Source organism: Heterocephalus glaber, unplaced genomic scaffold (genome assembly GCF_053883595.1).
Source record: "Heterocephalus glaber isolate CG9 unplaced genomic scaffold, H.glaber_assembly_v1.0 deba00001457, whole genome shotgun sequence".
Classification (NCBI taxonomy): domain Eukaryota; kingdom Metazoa; phylum Chordata; class Mammalia; order Rodentia; family Bathyergidae; genus Heterocephalus; species Heterocephalus glaber.
In genome coordinates, this window is record NW_028258305.1 from 43,321,831 (window position 1) to 43,342,536 (window position 20,706).

Genomic DNA, 20,706 nt, shown 5'->3' on the forward strand with positions numbered 1-20,706 from the left:
TAGTTTGTTACTTACACTTGAAATTGAAGAAAGTGCCTCATGTAGAACTTAGTGCAAGTGAAGGTTAATTTTGTTTTGTTCGAATTCATGGATCTCTGAATTCTGTTTTAAAAATAACAAAAACCTTGGAAGGTCTTGTGGCCCTCGGGACAAGACCTGCTGCTCTAGAGTGAAGGCCAGGTGATGATTGGATTGTTGCTCCTTCTGTCAGTTATAGTTTGGTGTGATAAAATCTTCCCTTTGTTATGGATTTCTCTTTTCCTAGTTTTGGTTGTTGTTGTTTTTGTTTGTTTTTTGCAGTACTGGGGATTGAACCCAGGTTCATACTGAGCTACATCACCACCCCTTTTTTATTTTTGTTTTGAGGCAGGGTCTCCGTAAGTGGCTAAATTGCCCAAGCTGGGCTTGTATTTGCCATCTCTTACCTCTCCTCCCACAGTGCTGGTTACAGACATGTGCCACATGCCCACCTGGGTTTTTTCTTTATAAATTTTGATACTGTGTTACTTGATATGTCCGAATCTACCTAGTGGGTACACCCATTTATTATTACAGTGCATTCCTCCAGAGATGCTTCTTTTTTCTTACAGCCTTCTTTTTCTGAGAGTAGTGTAGCTGGACCAGCTCTTTTGGTTGCAGTTAACATGGCGTATCTTTTTTTCATCCTCTTAGTAATAGCCTGTTTGTGTTTTTACATTTAAATTGTGTCTTAAGGGTCGGGGATTTAGCTTAGTGGTTCCGCCGCCTGCCTGGTGAGCACAAGGGCCCGAGTTCGATCCCCGGTACCATGAATAAATAAATAAATAAATAAATAAATAAATAAATAAATTGTGTCTTAAATAACATATCATTGAAATCTCTAAGATCAGACCTATCTTTGTATTTTAATTGGTGTAGTCTGTTTACCTTTTATATAATTATAAATCTGAACTTAAGTCTGCCATTTTTCTGTTTGTTTTCTAATTATCTCACCTATTTTGTGTTCCTTTTTCTTTGACCTTTATTGGACCAAGTTTATATTTTTTGGTTTTGGTATTTTTTGACTTTTTCTTTTCCTCCTCCTTTGTAGCTTGTTGCTTATAACTTCTTTTACTTTTCTACTGATGGACATCCTAGAGATTACAATGTGCATCCTCGATTTATTTGAGCCTAATATAAATTAGTAATTTTACTACTTCCTAGATAATGCCAAGACCTCAGAATACCGTCACTGCATTTATCATCACATGCCTCCCACATTTGTTTTGTTAGTGTTCATGAAGATACACCAATATTTATCCAGATTTCTATTGAGCTTTCTTTCCTGTATCTTCATGCTTCATCCCCCAGTTACTTTCCATCTGCTTAAAAAATAGCCTTTACTGTTTAGTGTGTTTCCTTTGAAGCAGGTTTGTTACTGATGGATTCTGTTCTGTTTTGTTTTGTTTTGTTTCTATAAATGTCTCTATTTCACTTTTATTTTTGAAAAATATTTTCAGTATATTATAGAATTCTAGGATGGTTTTCCTTGAGTAATTAGAAGGCGTTGTGTTTTGGCTTCCATATTTTTATATTATGAAAGTAGCTGTCAGTGCCCAGGGAATTTAACCCTTTTTCCTTTGGTTACTTTTAACCATCTCTTTTGTCTTTGGTTTCTAGTAGTTTTCTGTAATGTCCATGGGTCTCATGAGCCTCTGTAAGATTCTGTCTTCATTACTTTAGCTTATATTTGCCGGTCTGTCTCATCTGTTACTAAAAATGGTGAAATAATCCCATGGCAAATTCCACTGAGATTTCATCATTGTAGCTTTACCTTCCAGTTAGCATTACTATGAACATTCCTCATAAAATCGAATCTTAGAGATGGCTTATCAGAGTCAGCGAGAAACTGGAGGCAGATGATTCCTCCTATTTGTTTTAACAAGCATGTGGGATTCTCCTCCTCACTGAAACTGGTATGCACCTCTCTGCTCTATTCCCCACAGTCACCTTCGTTTAGAATGGAAAGGAATCGCTATTTCTCTGAAATTCCTTTGAATCATTTATCTTTAAATGTTTTCACAGCCAATAAATAACAATGTTTTAGTAATGTAGTTATTTAATCTAATTCAACTGAAAGTAAGTATAGAACCCATGGAATAGGATTGAATAATATAGTGGAAATAGTTCAGAACTGCAGGATTTCAACCAAGCCACTTAATCTTCTGAACCTCAGAAATGGTCATGAGAAAAAAATTAAAAAATGGTCATGATAATATCTATTTTACAAGACTGCTATATTATCAAATTGTTCATTTGTACAATTTGAGCCACTAATTTCCATCCTTTGACTTTTTCAGTGACTGATAAGAATTTTTGTTGTAGTTATATGAGATGTAACTAAAAATAGTTGTATTTAAATTTTTTAAATTATTACAGTAAAAAGCACATTGCCATAAATCCCCCCTCAGAGTCCTCCCTCTCGCTTTCAACACGTGTCCCATTTTTCTTGCCACTTTCTAAAGCAGTTCCTGAAGTCCTTTTGCATGAGCATCTTTCAGGGGGCTGTCACAGCTTCCTTGATGTCTCGAATCAGTTCAAAATGTTTACATTTCATCAGGGTCGTTTTTTTTTTTTTTTTGGTACCGGGGATCATCAGGTCATTTTTAACTTTGGAGAAGAGCCACAATTTTGCACACAAATATAAAAACTCAAATGAAATGAAAAAAAATTCTACCCAAATATTATCTAGCTTCCACCTTTGTCATGAGATTTCTTTTGATTACTTTAGGTTTTTTGTTTTGTGTTTTCCTTTCCTCCAGTCTCTTTTGCCTACTCCTTTATTCGGTATTCTATAGATTCCAAGTGAAAGAAATCCAATTCAAAATAGTTAAGCTGACAAGTGGTTATTGGTGGAATGTGGGAATGATGACTAAATGGATGGAAAAGCTACGGGACAGGGACAGTTCCTGGGACCCTGACCAGTTTCCCTAGTGCCGAGCTGTTTATGTCATTGAAAGCTCTAAAAGATTCGCCATTTCTGCCCTAGTATTTCCTTCCACTTTCGCCCCCTCTCTCTAATCCTTGCTTCTCACTTTCCTGTGTTGACTTCATTCCTACCACTCGTGGTCTCACTTTGTGGTGAGGCAGCTCCAGGTTTACTTTATCCCAGTTTAGTGGGGCTATTCAAGGCATCTGAATCCCAGGAAAATATTTTGTCCCAGCTTCAATTACATTCATGTCTTCTAGACCAGTTATTCTAAGTAGGGATATGAGGTGCTGTTAGACCAAGGGTAGTGACCACCCCTGGGTGGGAGTGGGAGGAGTACTGAGTTTGGCAGACCCACCAAAACCACGAAGGATGGCAGGGAGTGAAATTTCACGAGAAGAAAGAATGTTGGAAGAAAGGGATAGAAAACAGCACACGTAAATGCAGGTTTCTGGTAAGGCTTTATCCTACATTTGGACCCTTTGCAATTGTGAATTCTTTGATGGATGCCAAAGATTCTAGAGTTAGGAGTCAGGCACCTTGGAATTGGGTCCTGTTTGAGTTCTTTATGGCACCTTGCACACAACTAGATGCTCAATAAGTAATTGTTTATTTAATTCCTGTTTGGAATTCAGTACTTTTCATTATTTTGGTTTATTTTAGTCATAGTTTTAGGTAGATACTGTCTTTTCCACTTTTAGTTTTGGAGTAAATTATTTAATACTTGCTTGTGTTTAGTTAAATATCTTAACAGATACAGTTGCTGATAACTTGGTTGAAATATATATGTATATGTATATATACATATATATATATATAATAACTGAACAGAATTCCTCTTTTAATGTTATTACAAGGAAAGTATTCTCCTGTATTTAAATGAATTGCTTTTTAATTGAAAATGCCATTCCAAATTAAAGAATTGGTTTATTAAAGATTCTGTGTTCTTGAGAAATGAATTGATATGAAAGTAGATGATTTTAACATATATTTGTCTCAATAGCTGCTTGGCTTAAATACTTGTATTCAAGATTTTATCACCTAGATTTTTAAAATTTAAATCTTTAGTTTAACTTTCTTTAGGACTTTTGTCTTTTAATGTGAATGTCACATTAGATAAGATGAGGATATTTAAATCATTAAAGTATTGATTTATTTCCACTTTATCCTTAGGAACTGAGAGAAAGCTACAATACACAGCAGCTAGCCCTTGAGCAGCTTCATAAGATCAAACATGACAAGTTGAAGGAAATTGAAAGAAAGAGAGTAGAGCTAATACAGAAAAAGAAGCTAGAAGATGAGGCTGCAAGGTAATATAACTGATAAATTTATTATACTTCATTGCGAGTAGAATTCTAATTTTGTTGGCTGTACCTTTAGCTTAACTATGGAAATTTAAGGGGAATAAAAAATTATGCTAGGATGCTAATCATACTCTAAATTTTATAAATTCAGTCCTCCTTTTCAGTCATGAATTTTATATTTTGTTAGTAAAAAACAGAAGTTGGAGTGAGACCTGAATTAGAATTCATCTAGCACTTAATAACTGGGTATCTGTGGTTAAATCACTTCTTTCTGAACCTCAGTTTCTCCATCTGAAAAAAGACATCAATACCCACAGTTCTAATAGATAATAATGAACATTAAATCATCTAATATAGAGCATAGTATAATATCTTGCACGTAATAAGCACTCGTTAGTTCTGTCTTCCTATAGTAAATCTATTACTTTTTCTGGAAGGATCATAACCAAATATTTAATTTTATAGAAAAAGATTGTGTGTCAAATACTGTATTGATGCATTTCTCTGTATGCCAGACAGACAGTATATTGATTGTCTACATCTATGGTAAATTCTTCAGAAGTAAAATACATGGGCTATCTGAAGCCTAGAACCGTTCCTTTAGTGATTTCACATGACTTTGTCTGTCAGTAAGATCCTTTTTTCTGGCCAGATGTGGTGGTGCACACCTGTAGTCCTAGTGCTCCAGGAGGGTAAGGCAGGAGGATCCCAAGTTCAAGCCCAGCCTGAGCAGCTTAGCAAGACCCTGTCTCAAAATTTAAAAAATTTAGGAGGGTAGTTCATTGTGGAGGCCCTGGGTTCAATCCCCAGTATTAAAAAAAAAAAAATCCTTTTCTGATATAGTCCTCTCTTTCTCCCAAGCTATCTAGTGTCATAAGTTAGTATACTTAGTTAACAAATATCAGTGAGCCAACATTTCTTTGCTTTGGTGAAGAGTAGATGAGTAATGTCTGCAAACAAGCTGGTAGTTACTGAGGAGGCAAGAAAGACAGACTACTAGTTTTACAGCCTTCATCCTTAATGATCTCAGAAAAGTGACTTCCAGCACATTTTTATTGGCAGACTACTCTGTGTAGTCTGTGTTGCAGGTAAACCCTGAATTACTGTTTGCTTCTGGAGTCCCCATAATTATAATGCGGAATTCAGACAGTTCAACAAGTAGCTTGAATACTTTTTACTCTAAAATCCCTACTTTTGTGGCCTCCTAATGAGAGATAATAGAACACTATAAAGGGAGAGCCAGTGGGATTCTTCATTTGCCACCTAACTTGTGCCACTTAACATTCCACAAGGAAATTTTGTAGTGGTTACACAGCTAGTCACTATGTCAGAATTTTCTGTTGACACACAGTTATATTGGTAACTCTTCATTTCACTCACAGTTTCTTTAAGGCCAACAGACCATATGAGTAATACACATTTTCATTTCATTCATCATCCTTGCATATTATCTTACTGCAATGGAGGGAAAAAAAAAAATCAAAGAACAGAAGTACCTGTAGGATCTAATCAGTCGAGAGCTGGGTTTTAGTACTACATCTTAGTTCACTTGGCTGTTTGCTCAGGTACATCCCTTCTCATCCCAATTTACTGATAACAGGCTTCACATTGTAGATGTGGCCCCTTTTGTCTGGCTTCTGGGGTATCTTCTGGCACTGAACCAGTTTCTTATCCACTAGCTCTTGCATAAGAAAGTTTTACCAGAATTGAATGACCTCTCTGGTGTTTTGTTTGTCCCTCTGATATGTGGTAGATAACTCTGATAGTGGTGTTTAAATGCTATGAGAAATCAAATGAGGCTAATACAGCCATTGTAAGCTTGGAAGGGCATCAGGAAAAGCACAGGGGAGCTGAGAAAGTCAGCTGAGGGAAGTAAGGACGACCAGAAAAACACACTCCTCCAGGAAACCCAGATTTCAGTTACAGAAATCCCCTGGAGGAAAAAAATCCTGTGATGAAAAGGAGGGTACAGGAGGGTTTGGAAAGGGTTGAAGGAAGCTGGTGGGGTCTTCAGGAAACCAGAAGACAGTTTGGGGATGAAGAGAAAAGACTAATGATCAAGGGCCTACAAGTTTTGAATTATTTGGGGTTTCCAATTTTGATTAGGAATTAAGGAATAGGGACCTTAGAAGTAAGCCAGGGTTCCCACTTTGCAGGTGTATAAGTTCTCCAGTCCCAGGATGGACGGCTACAGTCTCCACTGCCTGGATCATGCCTTGAGAACGTACTAAATTTAGTGGTGGCCATTCTGCCCCTTAGGAAGGTCATAAAAATACATGCAAGGGAAAACTATGGTGTGCACTATTAGTTCTAACACTAAAATAATTCAGTCTGATCATAGGTCATCTTGACTGTCAGCTGGGCGTGGTGGTAAACGCCTATAATCCCAGCACTTGAGAGGATGGGACAGGAGAGCTGCTTTGAGTTCAAGACCATCCTGGGCTATGAAGCAAGACCCTGTCTCAAAATATAAATAAATAAACATCTCCACGCTCAAATGACATAGAAACATGCACAGAAGCATGGTTCCGTGGGCCTACAGAGAAAAGTTTTATCTGAGCAAGTGTAAAAGACTTTTTGAGAAGATAATTCAAAAAGCAAGTGAGCTTTTCAGAAGCATTTCCCACCTCCACAGCAGTAAGTCCCCACAGCAAGGACCAGAGAGGACAGGGGATAAAAGCTGGAAGGCAGGCCTCGTGAAGAATCTGGATGGAAAGATTTTAGATCTGTTTGCAAAATGGTTCCATTTTTTTCCCTCCTCCCCTCCTAGGGTTGGGAAGTTGGCTGCAGGGGGAATTTGAGGTGTGGGGAACTGTCAGTTATGCTCCACAGCTGACCCGTTAGCCCAAGGCTCAGTGACCGACTCCAGTTTCATCCAGCTCCACTATTTCTCCAGTCCCTCCACCAACACCTTGCTGCTAGTTCTCCAGCTACAGGAAGCAGAAGTCGTACTACATTTCTGTTTAGTGCACAGAAAGCATTATGGCATTGTGCAAACTGCTTTTGTTCTATTTCAAGGAAAGCGAAGCAAGGGAAAGAAAACTTATGGAGAGAAAGTCTTAGAAAGGAGGAAGAAGAGAAACAGAAGCGACTTCAGGAAGAAAAAACGCAAGAAAAAATTCAAGAAGAGGATCGAAAAGCTGAAGAGAAACAAAGTAAGGAAAAGATAAAAATGGATTTGATTCTCTTAAGGCAAAGCAACAATCTAATGAGAGATAGAAAAAGGAAAAACAAAGATGCTAATCTTAGAAAAAATAAAATTAACCTTGGAGGAGAAGTGTGTAGCCTCCTAAAACAGAGGGCAGAGGTCAACCACAGCAGGAGAAAAGAAGATAGTTTATCACTGACTACCTGAGAAGGCCCTGGCATAGTTTTCATAAGTACTGTATAAACAGTTTTGAATATTTTATTCAATCAGTATAACTAAGCTGTTTACTTTAATTAAACAACAGTAAAATTTTAAGTTTTTACACATTGAACTTTTCTCAGAAGCAATATTTGATTTTTGATATCCCTCCGAGGCCATTCCTATAGTGCTTTAATATGATTATGTCCTCTTTTGCATGCATAAACCTTTCGATTCATATTAACAGTACAGTGTGTTCAGAATTTCACAACCTAAAGCTTCTATTCTAAAAATGAACAAATAAAACATTTCTAATCTTATCAAGTCGAGTGGATTTCTACTATTTGACCTTTAGAAGCTCACTGGTAAATCTTCAGCCAACCGGGTTTACTTGTTGATGTCCTTGCTGACCCTTTGTGCTTTTCTTCCCGGTTGTGTCCTGACCCCCACAGAGGAAACCCTGTTTAATCCGCTTCCACTGTGCAGGGCGTGGCCAGGCGGGGCTCCCTCCCCGCTCTCAGATCCCCCTGTGTGCCTCAGCCTGCCTGGCTTCCCTGTTTTACTGCCTCCTGCCTTATTTGAGAGGAATATCCTTCTTTACTTTGTATTGATTATATGATTAGTTGGGACATTTAAGTCCTAACAAGTCTGTGTCCAGTGAATTTTCATTGTACCTTTTTGATGCTCAGTTTTTTCTTTTAGATTTTAAGAGGTCTTTATTGAGTCATAGCAAAGATGTGTATACATGAAATTAGCAGCTTATAACAATTACCTTCTCTTTAGGTGAGACAGCTACTGCTTTGGTGAATTATAGAGCATTATACCCCTTTGAAGCAAGGAACCATGATGAGATGAGTTTCAGTTCCGGGGATATAATTCAGGTAGAAAATAAAGTCTCTTTTCTCCCGAATAAGCTGAACATATTGTAAAGTGTTGCTTTCTGTAATAACATATTGACCAAAATTTTTTGTAGTTATTTTCTTAAAGTTTCATAAACATTGCTTCATTTGGTCCTTAGAACACACCTCCTGTGTAACACTCCTGTGCATACAGATCTGCATAGAACAGTTTTTATTACTACTATATTCTAGGCAAGGAAGCTTAGACTTGAACAAATTGTAACTGTCCACATTGCAGTGCCGGAGTGGAATGCAAGTATTTGTTTTTTGATTCCCAAGTCCAGTGTTCTTTTAACTATGCCATATTGCTTCACATTATGAAGGGGGGGTGCTGATCTTATTATTTTAATAAGTTAAAAATAAAATTTTGAAGGTGAGTGTGGTGGCATATGCCTGCAATCCCATCACTTGGGAGGCTGAGGCAGGAGAGTCACTGTGAGTTCAAGGCCAGCGTAAAATACATATTGAGACCCTGTCTCAGAAAAATCAAGAAAAGAAAAGAAAATTTTGAGGGACTGGTTATTTTGTGGTAACTGTTAAAAAGAACTAGAATTAGGTTCTGCAGCCCTAACTGGATATAGGTTGTTTGGTCCCTGGAACAAAGTTCTTTATTGTATTATCACAATCTGTACAGTGTATGAACAAGAGAAGATTTAGGGAGTCACGTTTGACGGAGCTAGTCTAATATAATGGAAACAGTATAGATTTTGGAAACTGCAAACTTGGGTTTTAGTTTCAGTATGGTATGTGAATTATCTTAACAGGCCATTATTTAAAATCAAAAAAGAGTTGAACATGCACCTTCCACGTGACCCAGCCATTCCATGTTAGGTATCTCCCCAAGAGAACTGAAAGTGTATGTCACATGAAGGGAAATGTTCATAGCAGGTTTTTTCATAAGAGCTAAAGACTGGAAACAACCCCAAAGTATGTCAGCAGGTGAGAGGATGAGCAAAGTGTGGCATATCCATACGACGCAATAACTCAAGCAATAGAAAGGCATGGAAGCCGTGGTGAATATCATTATGTACTGCAAACATGCATTAATAAAAATAAAAATCTGAAAAAGGGAATGAGTGATTTATACTCATTACAATGCGGTAGGTCGCAAAATAAGTTGAATGAAAGAAGGCAGGTAGGAAAAAGGACACATATTGTGTGATTTTATTTATATAAAATTCTAGAAAGTACAGACTAATCTATAGTGACAAAAGCAGGCCAGGATTGACAGTGGAACATGAGGAAACTTTTGGGGGTGATGGGCATATTCATTATCTTGATTGGGGTTTATTTATACAGGCGTATAAGTATTTTCTTTGTTTTTGTTTTTTTTTGGTACTGGGGATCGAACTCGGGTCCTTGTGCTTGCAAGGCAGGCAGTGGAACCACTGAGCTAAATCCCCAGCCCTGCGTATAAGTATTTTAAAACATCAAATTTAACATCTTAAATGTGAAATTAATGTTAATCATACCCTCAAAAGCTGTTTTTACAAACATTAATGGGTTTTATATGATTTTAATGGAAAGTGGAGTGAAGAGACACAGCTGCCATATTTATTCAGTGAAGTAAGCAGATATATACTGTGCTAGATGGAGTCAATAAAAAGCCTCACAGGCAAACAGAAGAGATGTGCACATAAGCAATACAATGTGATATGCTGTTTATGACAGTATATGTACTCCGGCCTGATTTGTGAGAAGTTAACAGTCTTCAAGGATCAGTAAAGATTACAATAATTTTAGGTACAAAATGGCTGGATGTAGTGGTGTACTTCTGTATTTCCAGCACTGTGGGAGGCTGAGGCAGGAGGGTTGCAAATTTGAGCCTAGCCTGGCCAACTTAGTGACTTGGTGAGACCCTGCCTCAAAAATAAAAATAATTTAGAAAGGGGCCAGGGATTTAGCTCAGTGGTTTCGCCGCCTGCTGCGCAAGCGCAAGGACCCGAGTTCGATCCCCGGTACCAAAAAATAATTTAGAAAGGACTGGGGATATAGTTCAGTGTGAAGGCCCTAGGTTTAATCCCTGGTAACACATCCACGCATGCACACAGCCCTCAACCAGGTTAGTGAGAGTGGGTTTTAAAAAAAAATATATAGAAGTTTTTAGTGACCAAGTCCCGGGCTATAGAAGTGTAAGAGATAAGAGCCAAAGATTTTTGTTTACTTAGAATGACAAAGTGTGAGAAGAATGGAAATATAGAGCATTTAGGGGAAATAGTGAACTAGGATGCATGGCTGTGGAGGGAAGTTCAGTCTTAGACTTGAGTAGGAAAGTGCCATGGGACACCCAGGTGGAGCTATCTCATAAGGAGTGGGAAGCGGAGACTGTTTCTTCGGAAGTGAGTCCTAAGGACAGCGCTTTGGGATTCTTTTTACATGGGAAACTGATCACCTTGGAGGAGCAGGAGGGCCTGCCTGGTAGGGATGAACAGCATGAGGCAAGAGCGCAGCAGTGAAGCTCGCCGTATGTACCATTTGGAAAATAGTATTCAGAGATTCTGTAGTTAAGGGTTCAAGAAGGCTCTGTGATAGGAACAAAGAGAACTGACTCAACGACAAAGTAACAGTTAACTACAGAGAAATAAAAACTGCAAGAAAGGAAATGTAGTCTGCAGAATATCGCAAGACTCAGATGTTATTTACATAGTCATAACAGTATAAACATTAACTATAACTAAACAGGAATTATGATGTAACAGTATTGTTAGAGTAAGAGTACAGTGAAAGAGAGGTAGAGCTTTATTTTCCATAACCAAAAGCCAATAGATATTGTCTGCAATGGAATAAATTTTAAGAAATAGCAGTATCAACACATTGTTTAGAAATACAGAAGAAACCAAAAAGAAAGGCAAGTTACTATTTGCCAGTGGAAATCAGGGCCTAAGGAGCTTTGGTTTGGGGAGATTGTTTTCCATTATAAGCTCTGTATTAGGCTGTTGGTCTTTGCAGACTGTTTTCATATATTCACTTAGATAAAATAATAATTATTTTCTAATAATTTGTAGAAAAAGCCTTATCTATTAATAGGTTCAATTCTGAAAATGAGAGTACTGTACAGTAGTCTGCACCTTTTTCCATTCTAAATATGTGGGTTCTAAGCAGTGTTAATAACTCTTCTTTTTGCTTCCATAGGTTGATGAAAAAACCGTAGGAGAGCCTGGTTGGCTTTATGGCAGTTTTCAAGGAAACTTTGGCTGGTTTCCAGGCAACTATGTAGAAAAAATGCCATGGAGTGAAAAAGCTATGTCTCCTAAGAAGGCCTTACTTCCTCCCACAGTATCTTTATCTGCTACCTCACCTTCCTCTGAGTAAGTTTTGAGTTAATGGTGAAATTTCTGTCTCTGTCAATATGTAAATGCTAGTACGTAATTGTGTCAGCCTGATACTTTCTCATATTGCTAATTAGGGCTGGGCTTTCCCAAGAGAACCTTTTGTTCCCAATCTAATACTGAAATTTATCAGATGAAAACATGGGTCAGTAGTTTGTTCATGAATTCTTTTTTCCCCACAGATTGTGTTTAAACCTAGTGTATATGATATACTAGTAGATAAATTGATGGTGCTTCGTTAGGGTCTAAACAGTTAAATATATTAAAGTGTTATATTTACAGACCACTTTCTTCAAGTCAACCAGCATCAGTGACTGATTATCAAAATGTATCTTTTTCAAACCTAACTGTTAATGCATCATGGCAGAAAAAATCAGCTTTTACTCGCACTGTGTCCCCTGGGTCCATATCACCTATCCATGGACAGGTATGTGATGTGTAATTTTGTGTACTTTAGTCTGTGAATTCACTGTGATGCATATGAAACTGAATGAAGACTTTGTACAAAAGCATTATTCACTCATTTAACCAAAGCATCCATTTTTTCTTCTTAGCATGCACATGTGATGTGAAGTCGAAGAATGATCATTAGACAATTTTTAGTAATTAATTACCATAGTACCAAATGAAAGGGATGAGATTTGGGCTTGAGGAGTTTTTGTTTTTTCTAAAATAAGTAATTTATCTGAGAACCTTGGAACTTTGTTATATGCATTTAGCCTCTGAGTTAGATATAACCATTGCAAGTATTGTTATCTTAACATTTCTAAGAAGAAATCGCAGGCTTTATCACAATAAAGTCCTATAAGAGTCACCTTCATTCATAAATGTTTATTCAATAATTATAGATTCTCACATTCTATTGGGTGCTAGAAATTTAAGGAAAAATAAGTCAAAATTTGCTGCCTTTAATTCTTAATCTGTTAAAGGAGAAAAATATACAAATAACTATAGTGTATGAAAAATGTAATAAAGATTCTTACAAAGTCTGGAGAGAAAGGAGAAAACATCTTAGTCTGGGAATTGGAGTAGTCTTCACTTAAAGGAAGATATTTCGGTAGGGCCTTCAACGATAAGCAAGATTTCACCAAGCAGGAGTTATTCCAGTGAAAGAACAATGTGGAGAGTCACTGAAACACAGCAATGCAAGCTGTCATATTTCCCCCCCAAATAAGACTGAGTCTTATATTCTTTTGCTTCAAAAGACCCAATAGGGCTTATTTTAAGGAGATGTCTTATTTTTCATGTACAATAATTTACATTTATTCATGTACAGAAATCTACATTTATTCAAATACCATCATGTCCTCTTCCTCTGGAACATTGTCATAACTTCGGACCCCAAATCCCAGCCTGAATTTCTTGTGACTCCATTTCCTGTAGAACCATTGGCCCCATCTCTCATGTCCCGCTCTCCTTAAATGAGCACTTCTTGTCCATGCAGCCTGCTCACAGGGCATTGGCAGCACAAGTGTCACTGGTTTTCTCCCATAATTCCTCACCCAAGTCACCACCTCTTACAGACAAGGCTTCACAGCGTTTCCATTAAATCAAGAGTTAATTAAAGACTTAGGAGACAGGAGTGGCAACAAAAATGATGACATTTAAGAATGATGGTCCACACAAAAGTGAAGAAAAATTGCAGGCACCAAAATTCAGAAAATGTTTCTTTATTTCATATGAGTGCATTAAGTATGTCTGTTACAATATACAATGTATTGAACTATGAAGATTCATATTAGACACATCCATGCCCATTCGTTATCAAGTGTGCATCTTATTCATGTGTTGTGTCTGTACTCGATTGGTCATTGGCAATAAGTCTCAAGTTCATCTGGGTTTTTTTGGGTTTTTTCAGGGTTTTTTTGGTACTGGGGATCAAACTCGGGTCCTTGTGCTTGCGAGACAGGCAGTGGAACCAACTGAGCTAAATCCTGGCCCAAGTTCATTTGTTTTTGTAGGTGTTTACCTCTCATTCAAAGGTGCCCACTTATGTATTTACAAATACTTAATTATAATTTCTTATTTAAGTAGTAATGTCAATATTTATTTATATTTAATTATATATCACATATTATAATTCACCATATCTGTCATGTGTTGCAACAAAGCACATATGCGTGGCTGATGATCTTAACTGGGGCTTATTGTGGGAGTAGGGCTCGTATTAAAACCATCCTGAAAAAATCATGCTAGGGCTTATTTTCAGGGAAATACAGTATTTGTAGGAAATGGTAATTGCTTACATATAGCTAGAATACAGGATTCATAGAGAAATGGTTAAGAGGTAAAGTTGAGGTTTATTGATGTGCATTTAATACCATATTAGGCCTCTTGGCAGTGACCAGCCAAGAGAGGTTTTTAAGAGAGCGGTTGATAGTATGCTTAAGAAAAATAACTCTGGTGGTAATGTAGAGGCTGTATTGGCAGAAGGGAGCAAAGGAAGATTAGTTTAGGGGGGCTGATACAATATCTAAGTTGTGAGATGTGTTGTGAACCAGTGCTGTAGTAATAAAAACAGATGGAATGGTATTAAGAATTGACATAATAGCCGGGGATTTAGCTCAGTGGCACTGCACCTGCCTTGCAAGTGCAAGTTCCTGAGTTTGATCCCCGGTACCAAAAAGAATTGACAAAATAGAGAGTTCATTGAAGGTGGAGAGTGAAACACAGTTGGAGTTAAAGATAATTCTTCAGTCTTTAACTTGAGCAACTGAAAGAAGTGTGATGTTGTTGTCTTTGACAGGCAGTGCTGGCAGTGGGTTTGTTGTCCTAACCCCTCAAAGTGATTGCATTTCATCTGGTGACTTGAGGTGTCCCCAGGAGAGACAACCAACTAGTGGAACGCCTAGTGTGCCTTTGATGTACAAGTTGGGAGCTCAAGAGATAAGGTTACACTGGAAAGTGTAGATTTATAGGCATAAATAAGATTACCTAGGAGGTCCTGTGGAACAGTAAGGGAAGAGGGCTGGACAAGAGGACCTCTTGATTATCAGAGGAGCTTCAGGAACTACAGCAGTGTCAGCAACGTTCAGAGGTCAAGGAGAGGAGGGTTTCAGAAGAAGCTTTTTGCTTTGCTGTAATTATTTGTAACCTTGTCTGGAAAAGGTTCAGCAGTGTGGTGATACCCTAAATTGTAAGGATTGAAGGGTGACCCTGGAAAACAAGTTTAAGACAATTCTTTCTTTCGGGAATTTAGACACAGAAGAAAGAGAAAAGAGGGACTTGATTACAAAATACTTTTAAAATGTGAGAGGGCATAATAGAGTATCTAGAATACTAGTGAGGAGGTTAGCTTTGAATGTGTCCTTGAGCATTCACCGCTTGCCTCTGTACCAGTGATGTTTTCTGAACGGTGTTCCAGAAGTCTGCACCTGATTGGGTTGTCCCTCCTACATAATTGTAGGACAGGTAGTAGATTACCCTTAGGTCACCACCACACCAAACTCTGTTTAAACAGCAAATACATTACATCCTGGGAAGCTGACATCTTGGTAACCATGGTTATTTCATTTGTTTTTCCCTGTGTGTGGCTTTGTGTTCACAGGGGCAGGTTGTAGAAAACCTGAAAGCACAGGCCCTTTGCTCATGGACTGCAAAGAAAGATAACCACCTGAACTTCTCCAAGCATGACATCATTACCGTCTTAGAGCAGCAAGAGAATTGGTGGTTTGGGGAGGTACACGGAAGAAGAGGATGGTTTCCAAAATCTTACGTCAAGATCATTCCTGGGAGTGAAGTGAAGCGCGAAGAGTAAGTGTCTGTGTTTACATGAGACGTAGATGTTGGTGCTGTTGCTAACGAGGCAGCCATTGCGTGATGGACTTGCAATGATAAAAGCTTGGGTTTGAGTTTGGTACCCAAAAGATGATTCTCAGGGTGAAAAGGCACACTGCAGATGCTTGAACCAGTTTTAAACTATTCTTTTGATTTGTTTTTTTTTCAGATTCGTATAGTTTTCAAAGCATTATACTTGAAATTTTAGATGTATTGCTTTCTTGGTGCCATAAGCTCAGTTAGAGAAGTTATTTTTCATTTCATTTGGGGGCATTTCTCCCTTGTTTACTAAAAATTTTCAATCTTTAAGTAATACTTTCGTTGTTGTTTTGTTTCTGAGCTAGAGATTGAGCCCAGGGCCTTCACACTGAGCAAAGTCCCCAGCACTTTTCGTTACTTAGGTGGGGCTCAGACTTGTGATTCTCTTGCCTCCGCCTGCCAGGTGCTGGAATACAGGTGTGCTCCACCGCACCCAGCTTTCAAATAATTCCTGCCTGAGGTCCTCACCCTTACCAGCTTGGAGCACTGCTGCCTCTGAGCATCCAGGGTTCCTTAAACATAACGTCGCAATTGCTCATAGCTTATAGCATTGTAGTTACTGACTTTTTCAACCTCTACTGTTATTGAGGAACCTCATGGAGCTTCAGGTCCATCTCTTTTACGGTTGTCATTTATTTTTCAGTTTTTTCATGCCTAATACAATCTTAGTACATAATAACTATTGAGTTATATTAGCTCAGTGAGTGAAGAAAGAAATGATTGAATGAATGAATTTTCACATAAGCAAAAATCAAAAACTAGAGAGTTGAGATTTGGCCTTTATTTCCTAGTCTGTAGAAGAATTGAGTTATCAAATACTTTAATACAAAGAAATAACACCATAATGTGGCTGTGGGTAACTGTCTCGTGTTTCACATGGAAGCTGATCTTCATGGAAGAGCAGTCTGACATAATGGAAGGCACGGGCCTTGGGAGCAGGAGGCTTGAGTTCTGGCTCTGCCATGCTTGCCCAACCGCAGAGAAACCTGTGATCATCAGTGCTCTGACCAACTGAACGGAAAGAGTAACGAAATAATCTTAAGAATTCTTTCAGTGCTGAGTTACTACTTACCAGTATTGACTTCAAATGCAGGAATTTGCTTTTCAAATTGACATGGAATTTTGGAAGTGTGAAATAACAGTAACAGTAATAACGTAGCTGAAATTCATGTGCTGGGATTATCTTATTTAATCTCCATGTTACACAGAAGAAAACTTAAGCAGGAAGAGGTGAAGTTGACATGTTTTAGAGGGCATTTCTTCTAACTCTACATTCAATTACCTTTTCTTTCTAAAAGATCAGAGTCATGTAACTTGACAGCAGGCAGTAGTGGAGAACTCAGCACTAAACAGGGCGGGCTTCTCAGTCCTGGCCATGGGTTTTAGTAAGGTTTCCCTTCTGTTGACCTGAAAACCGCTTCGTTTACACTGTAAGGTTTATTCCAAGGCCCAGGGCCTGGTGCGTCCCACTGGTGTCCAGTCCGTGAACCTGACAGTCTTCCTGACTTCTGAAAACAGTTTTCCTGGATTAAAATGGAAATTAAAGTTACACCTGCTCTGAGATCTAAGGTTTTATTACTCATATATTTTAATGTAATATACTATAAACAAATAAAACCCGTATATTGCCCAAGCCAAGCCCTGTAAATGCTCTACCAAAGGACTGCCCACTTACTAATGTGCCAGTTTCTTTTAAGTTCCATCTGAAAGGCAGATTTTCTCACATTTGAGGCACTGTAAATCATACTAAGCTTACTTTAATGTAAAGTGTGAAAGTTTGTAATTATGTAGTTCTTTCTGCAGAAGGATTTTGTGTATGAGAGTATTGGTAGACTATACTGAGACTGTGAATTAATTTGAGAAAGCCCTGAAACAATGCACTGCTGAATAAATAACCGTTCTTGTTTTTTTGGTTATTTGTATCTTTTTCATTTGTTCCATTGTTGTTTCTTGTGGTGTATTTATTTGGCAGGCCAGAAGCTTTGTATGCACCTATAAATAAGAAACCTACCTCCGCAGCCTGTCCAGTTGGAGAAGGTAAGCTTTTTTTGGCAATCGTAAATTAAATGGGAGTCACTCTAGTGCCTCAGTATTTGACTTCACACATTGTTATTCTCCCTGTTTCTGTACCCTTGGCATTAAAGTTAGGAAAACATGCTCTGTCTATTCATATTAATGTTGAAGATACAGAGAAAACATGGCTTGGTACTTTTAGGAAGTCAATGCTAAAAAGTCAGCAAAGACTGGCTTAGTAAATAAGATTATAAATAAATAGTGTTCCGATGACTATAGATTTTTAGGATGTAAGAAAACTTTAGTACATGTACTTGTCTACAAACTTGTTTCATTTATATTTGCCATATAAATTATTGGTTAAGATTTGGAATTATGGTACTCTATAAATACTGTAAAGAATGTTTTTGTATAGCCTTTTGAGTTTAGTTAATAAATTATTTTGATTTTGTTAATGTGGTGAAAAATGAAAGATTATCCACCCTAATTTCAGACCATATTTCTGTGTTTAATAGTTACATATATTTATAATTATTTAGGGTTATAATTCAATTATAGATTTATATTGAAATGTATATGTTCATTATAAAGTTGAATAGTTGAAGTGCATTCCATCAATCCATGTTTTGCTAAAAAAAAAATCAGTTTAGTGAAAATTAGTGGGTTGTTTGGTTTGTTTGTTTTTGTTTTTGGTGCCGGGGATCGAACTCAGGTCCTTGCGCTTGCACAGCAAGCAGCGAAACCACTGAGCTAAATCCCCAGCCCTGAAAATTGGTGGGTTTGGGGGGTTTTTTGTTGTTGTTTTGTTTTGTTTTGTTTTGGTACTGGGGATCGAACTCAGGACCTTGTGCTTGCAAGCCAGACCGCCCAGTTTATTTTTTAAAAGAGAAATTAGTTTATTCAATATCTATAAGATTCTATGTTAGTGCCTAAAAGAGACAAGAATAAATAAGACATAATCTCTAAACCTCTCACAGTAGAAGGAGAGGCTGAGACGTGGCAGTGATGGCGAACTTTTCAGAGCTCTTAGCTCTAATCACCTGCTACGGCTTGTGTGCCTTAGGTTTGCCACCTCTGACCTGTAGTTAGGATACATTTCTATAATTCATGAACAAAAGCAGCATAGTCTTGAGTAGGAGCTGTGGATCCCCAGAGGGGCAGTGTTGCATCGTCTTCAGCAGCAAGCAGATGTTGCGCAGACACGGAGGGGACCCTGAGGTGCAGGTGATGCTGCAGGTGTGGGTGTTGGTGGAAGGGGCCTGCACCAGGACCTGGGGAGGCAGTGAAGAGCGTTTTGGAAATGGCCTTACTTACTGCACTTGATATAGACTTGGTGATTACTTTTATTTTTGTTACATCAACTAAATTGAGTAATACTGCGAACCTGAATGACAAGTAGGCTGTAGATTGTGTTTCTGATCATCTGTACTATATGATCAAATTACATGTTGGCAGATAGAAATAAGACTAGAAGAGAAAGTTAAAGATATCTGAAATCCAGAAATAAGTTTCTTCTAAGTAGTAAAAATCACAGGAACAAAAACCAAAGCCAAGATAGAAACGTATGCATTTCCCTCCAGGTTGTTCATTGGCAAATATTTATTGAGCATCTGCTTAGAGCCAAGCACTGTGCTGAGACCTAGAACATTGTGCTGGAAGTTGGTTTCTAGATATTGACCATTTCATAACTATGTAGATAAAAGAATTAAAGAGCAAAGAATTTAGCAGCTTCAAATATATTTCGTATAAGGTTAAAATTTTTTTCTTATCTTGACTTCGTTATCTTTAGAGAGACTTAACCTCATTAAGCCTCAATTTCACTGTCTGTAAACATACTAATACTGGTTTGTAGTTTTAGATAATTCTCAGTGATTAAAACTAACAATAGAGGGCTGGGGATTTAGTTCAGTGGTTCCGCCACCTGCCTCACAAGCGCAAGGACCCGAGTTTGATCCCCGGTACCAAAAAAAACAACTAACAATAGAGGTGGGGAATTTAGCTCAGTGGTGCTGTGCTTGCCTCACAAGCGCAAGGTACTCAGTTGGATCCCCAGAACTGAAAGGAAAAAAAAACTAATGATGGTAGCAAAGCAACTCCGGGAAGAAAGAAACCCCATGATAAAGCTTTATGTTAAATCAACCTTTTTCTTAACAATTATTAAATAATAAGTGCTTTTGTTCCCTTTTCTACCTTCAGATCTTTCTGTTTTGTTTTAATTTTTGAGACAGTGTCTCACTGTGTATCGTAGGCTGGCCTTGAACTGGTGCTCCTTCTGCCTCAGCCCCCCAAGTATACTGGGGTTACAGGTGTGCACCTCCAAGCTGGGCCTTTCAGATGTGTGTGTGACGTGGTGGTGGTGGTGGTGGTACTAGGGACTGAGCTACATCCCAGCCCTTCTTTGTTTCATTATCTTACATTTTGAGACAGGGTCGCACCGAGTCACTGAGTTGCTGGGCTGGGTTCGAGTTTGCGATCCTTCTGTCTCCAGTCCCCAAGTGCTAGGATCACAGGCCTGTGCCCCACACCCGGCTCAGATCTTCTTATACTGGAGGGACAAGGTCCCTTACAGTAAACATATATGAGATCTTACAGATTGACCTAATTCCTGTTTTACTTCCGAAATCTTCCAATAAAAATCTACTTTTGCTTTGTTCCCTACAGAATATATTGCACTTTATCCATATTCAAGTGTAGAACCAGGAGATTTGACTTTCACTGAAGGCGAAGAAATATTGGTGACACAGAAAGATGGAGAATGGTGGACAGGAAGTATTGGAGATAGAACTGGAATTTTTCCATCAAACTATGTCAAACCAAAAGATCAAGAGGTAGAGTTATGTTGGTATTAAAAACAGAGTCATGCGGGCTGGGGATTTAGCTCAGTGGTTCCGCCGCCTTCCTCCCAAGCACAAGGTCCCGAGTTCGATCCCCAGTACCAAAAAACAACAGAGTCATTCTGTTCTTCTTGCTCATGATTCATACTTAAAACAGAGATTGCATGTATGGCTTTGGTCAGCCTACTTTGGTTACAAGGAAGCCACTCAAGGTAGCT

The 20,706-nt window shown here is 38.2% G+C and overlaps 1 protein-coding gene across 7 annotated transcripts in view; it reads left to right on the forward strand.

The window, feature by feature from the left end:
• Itsn2 (intersectin 2) overlaps positions 1–20,706 on the forward strand; it is a 148,195-nt gene that overhangs the window by 86,452 nt on the left and 41,037 nt on the right. For all 7 annotated transcript variants that reach the window (XM_087216602.1, XM_087216603.1, XM_013070102.3 and 4 more), the window contains 8 exons: positions 4,121–4,257; positions 7,270–7,406; positions 8,381–8,478; positions 11,629–11,804; positions 12,108–12,252; positions 15,373–15,578; positions 17,614–17,678; positions 20,316–20,482. In XM_087216602.1, the coding sequence (XP_087072728.1) occupies positions 4,121–4,257; positions 7,270–7,406; positions 8,381–8,478; positions 11,629–11,804; positions 12,108–12,252; positions 15,373–15,578; positions 17,614–17,678; positions 20,316–20,482 (1,131 nt within the window). The remainder of the gene's footprint in view (positions 1–4,120; positions 4,258–7,269; positions 7,407–8,380; positions 8,479–11,628; positions 11,805–12,107; positions 12,253–15,372; positions 15,579–17,613; positions 17,679–20,315; positions 20,483–20,706) is intronic.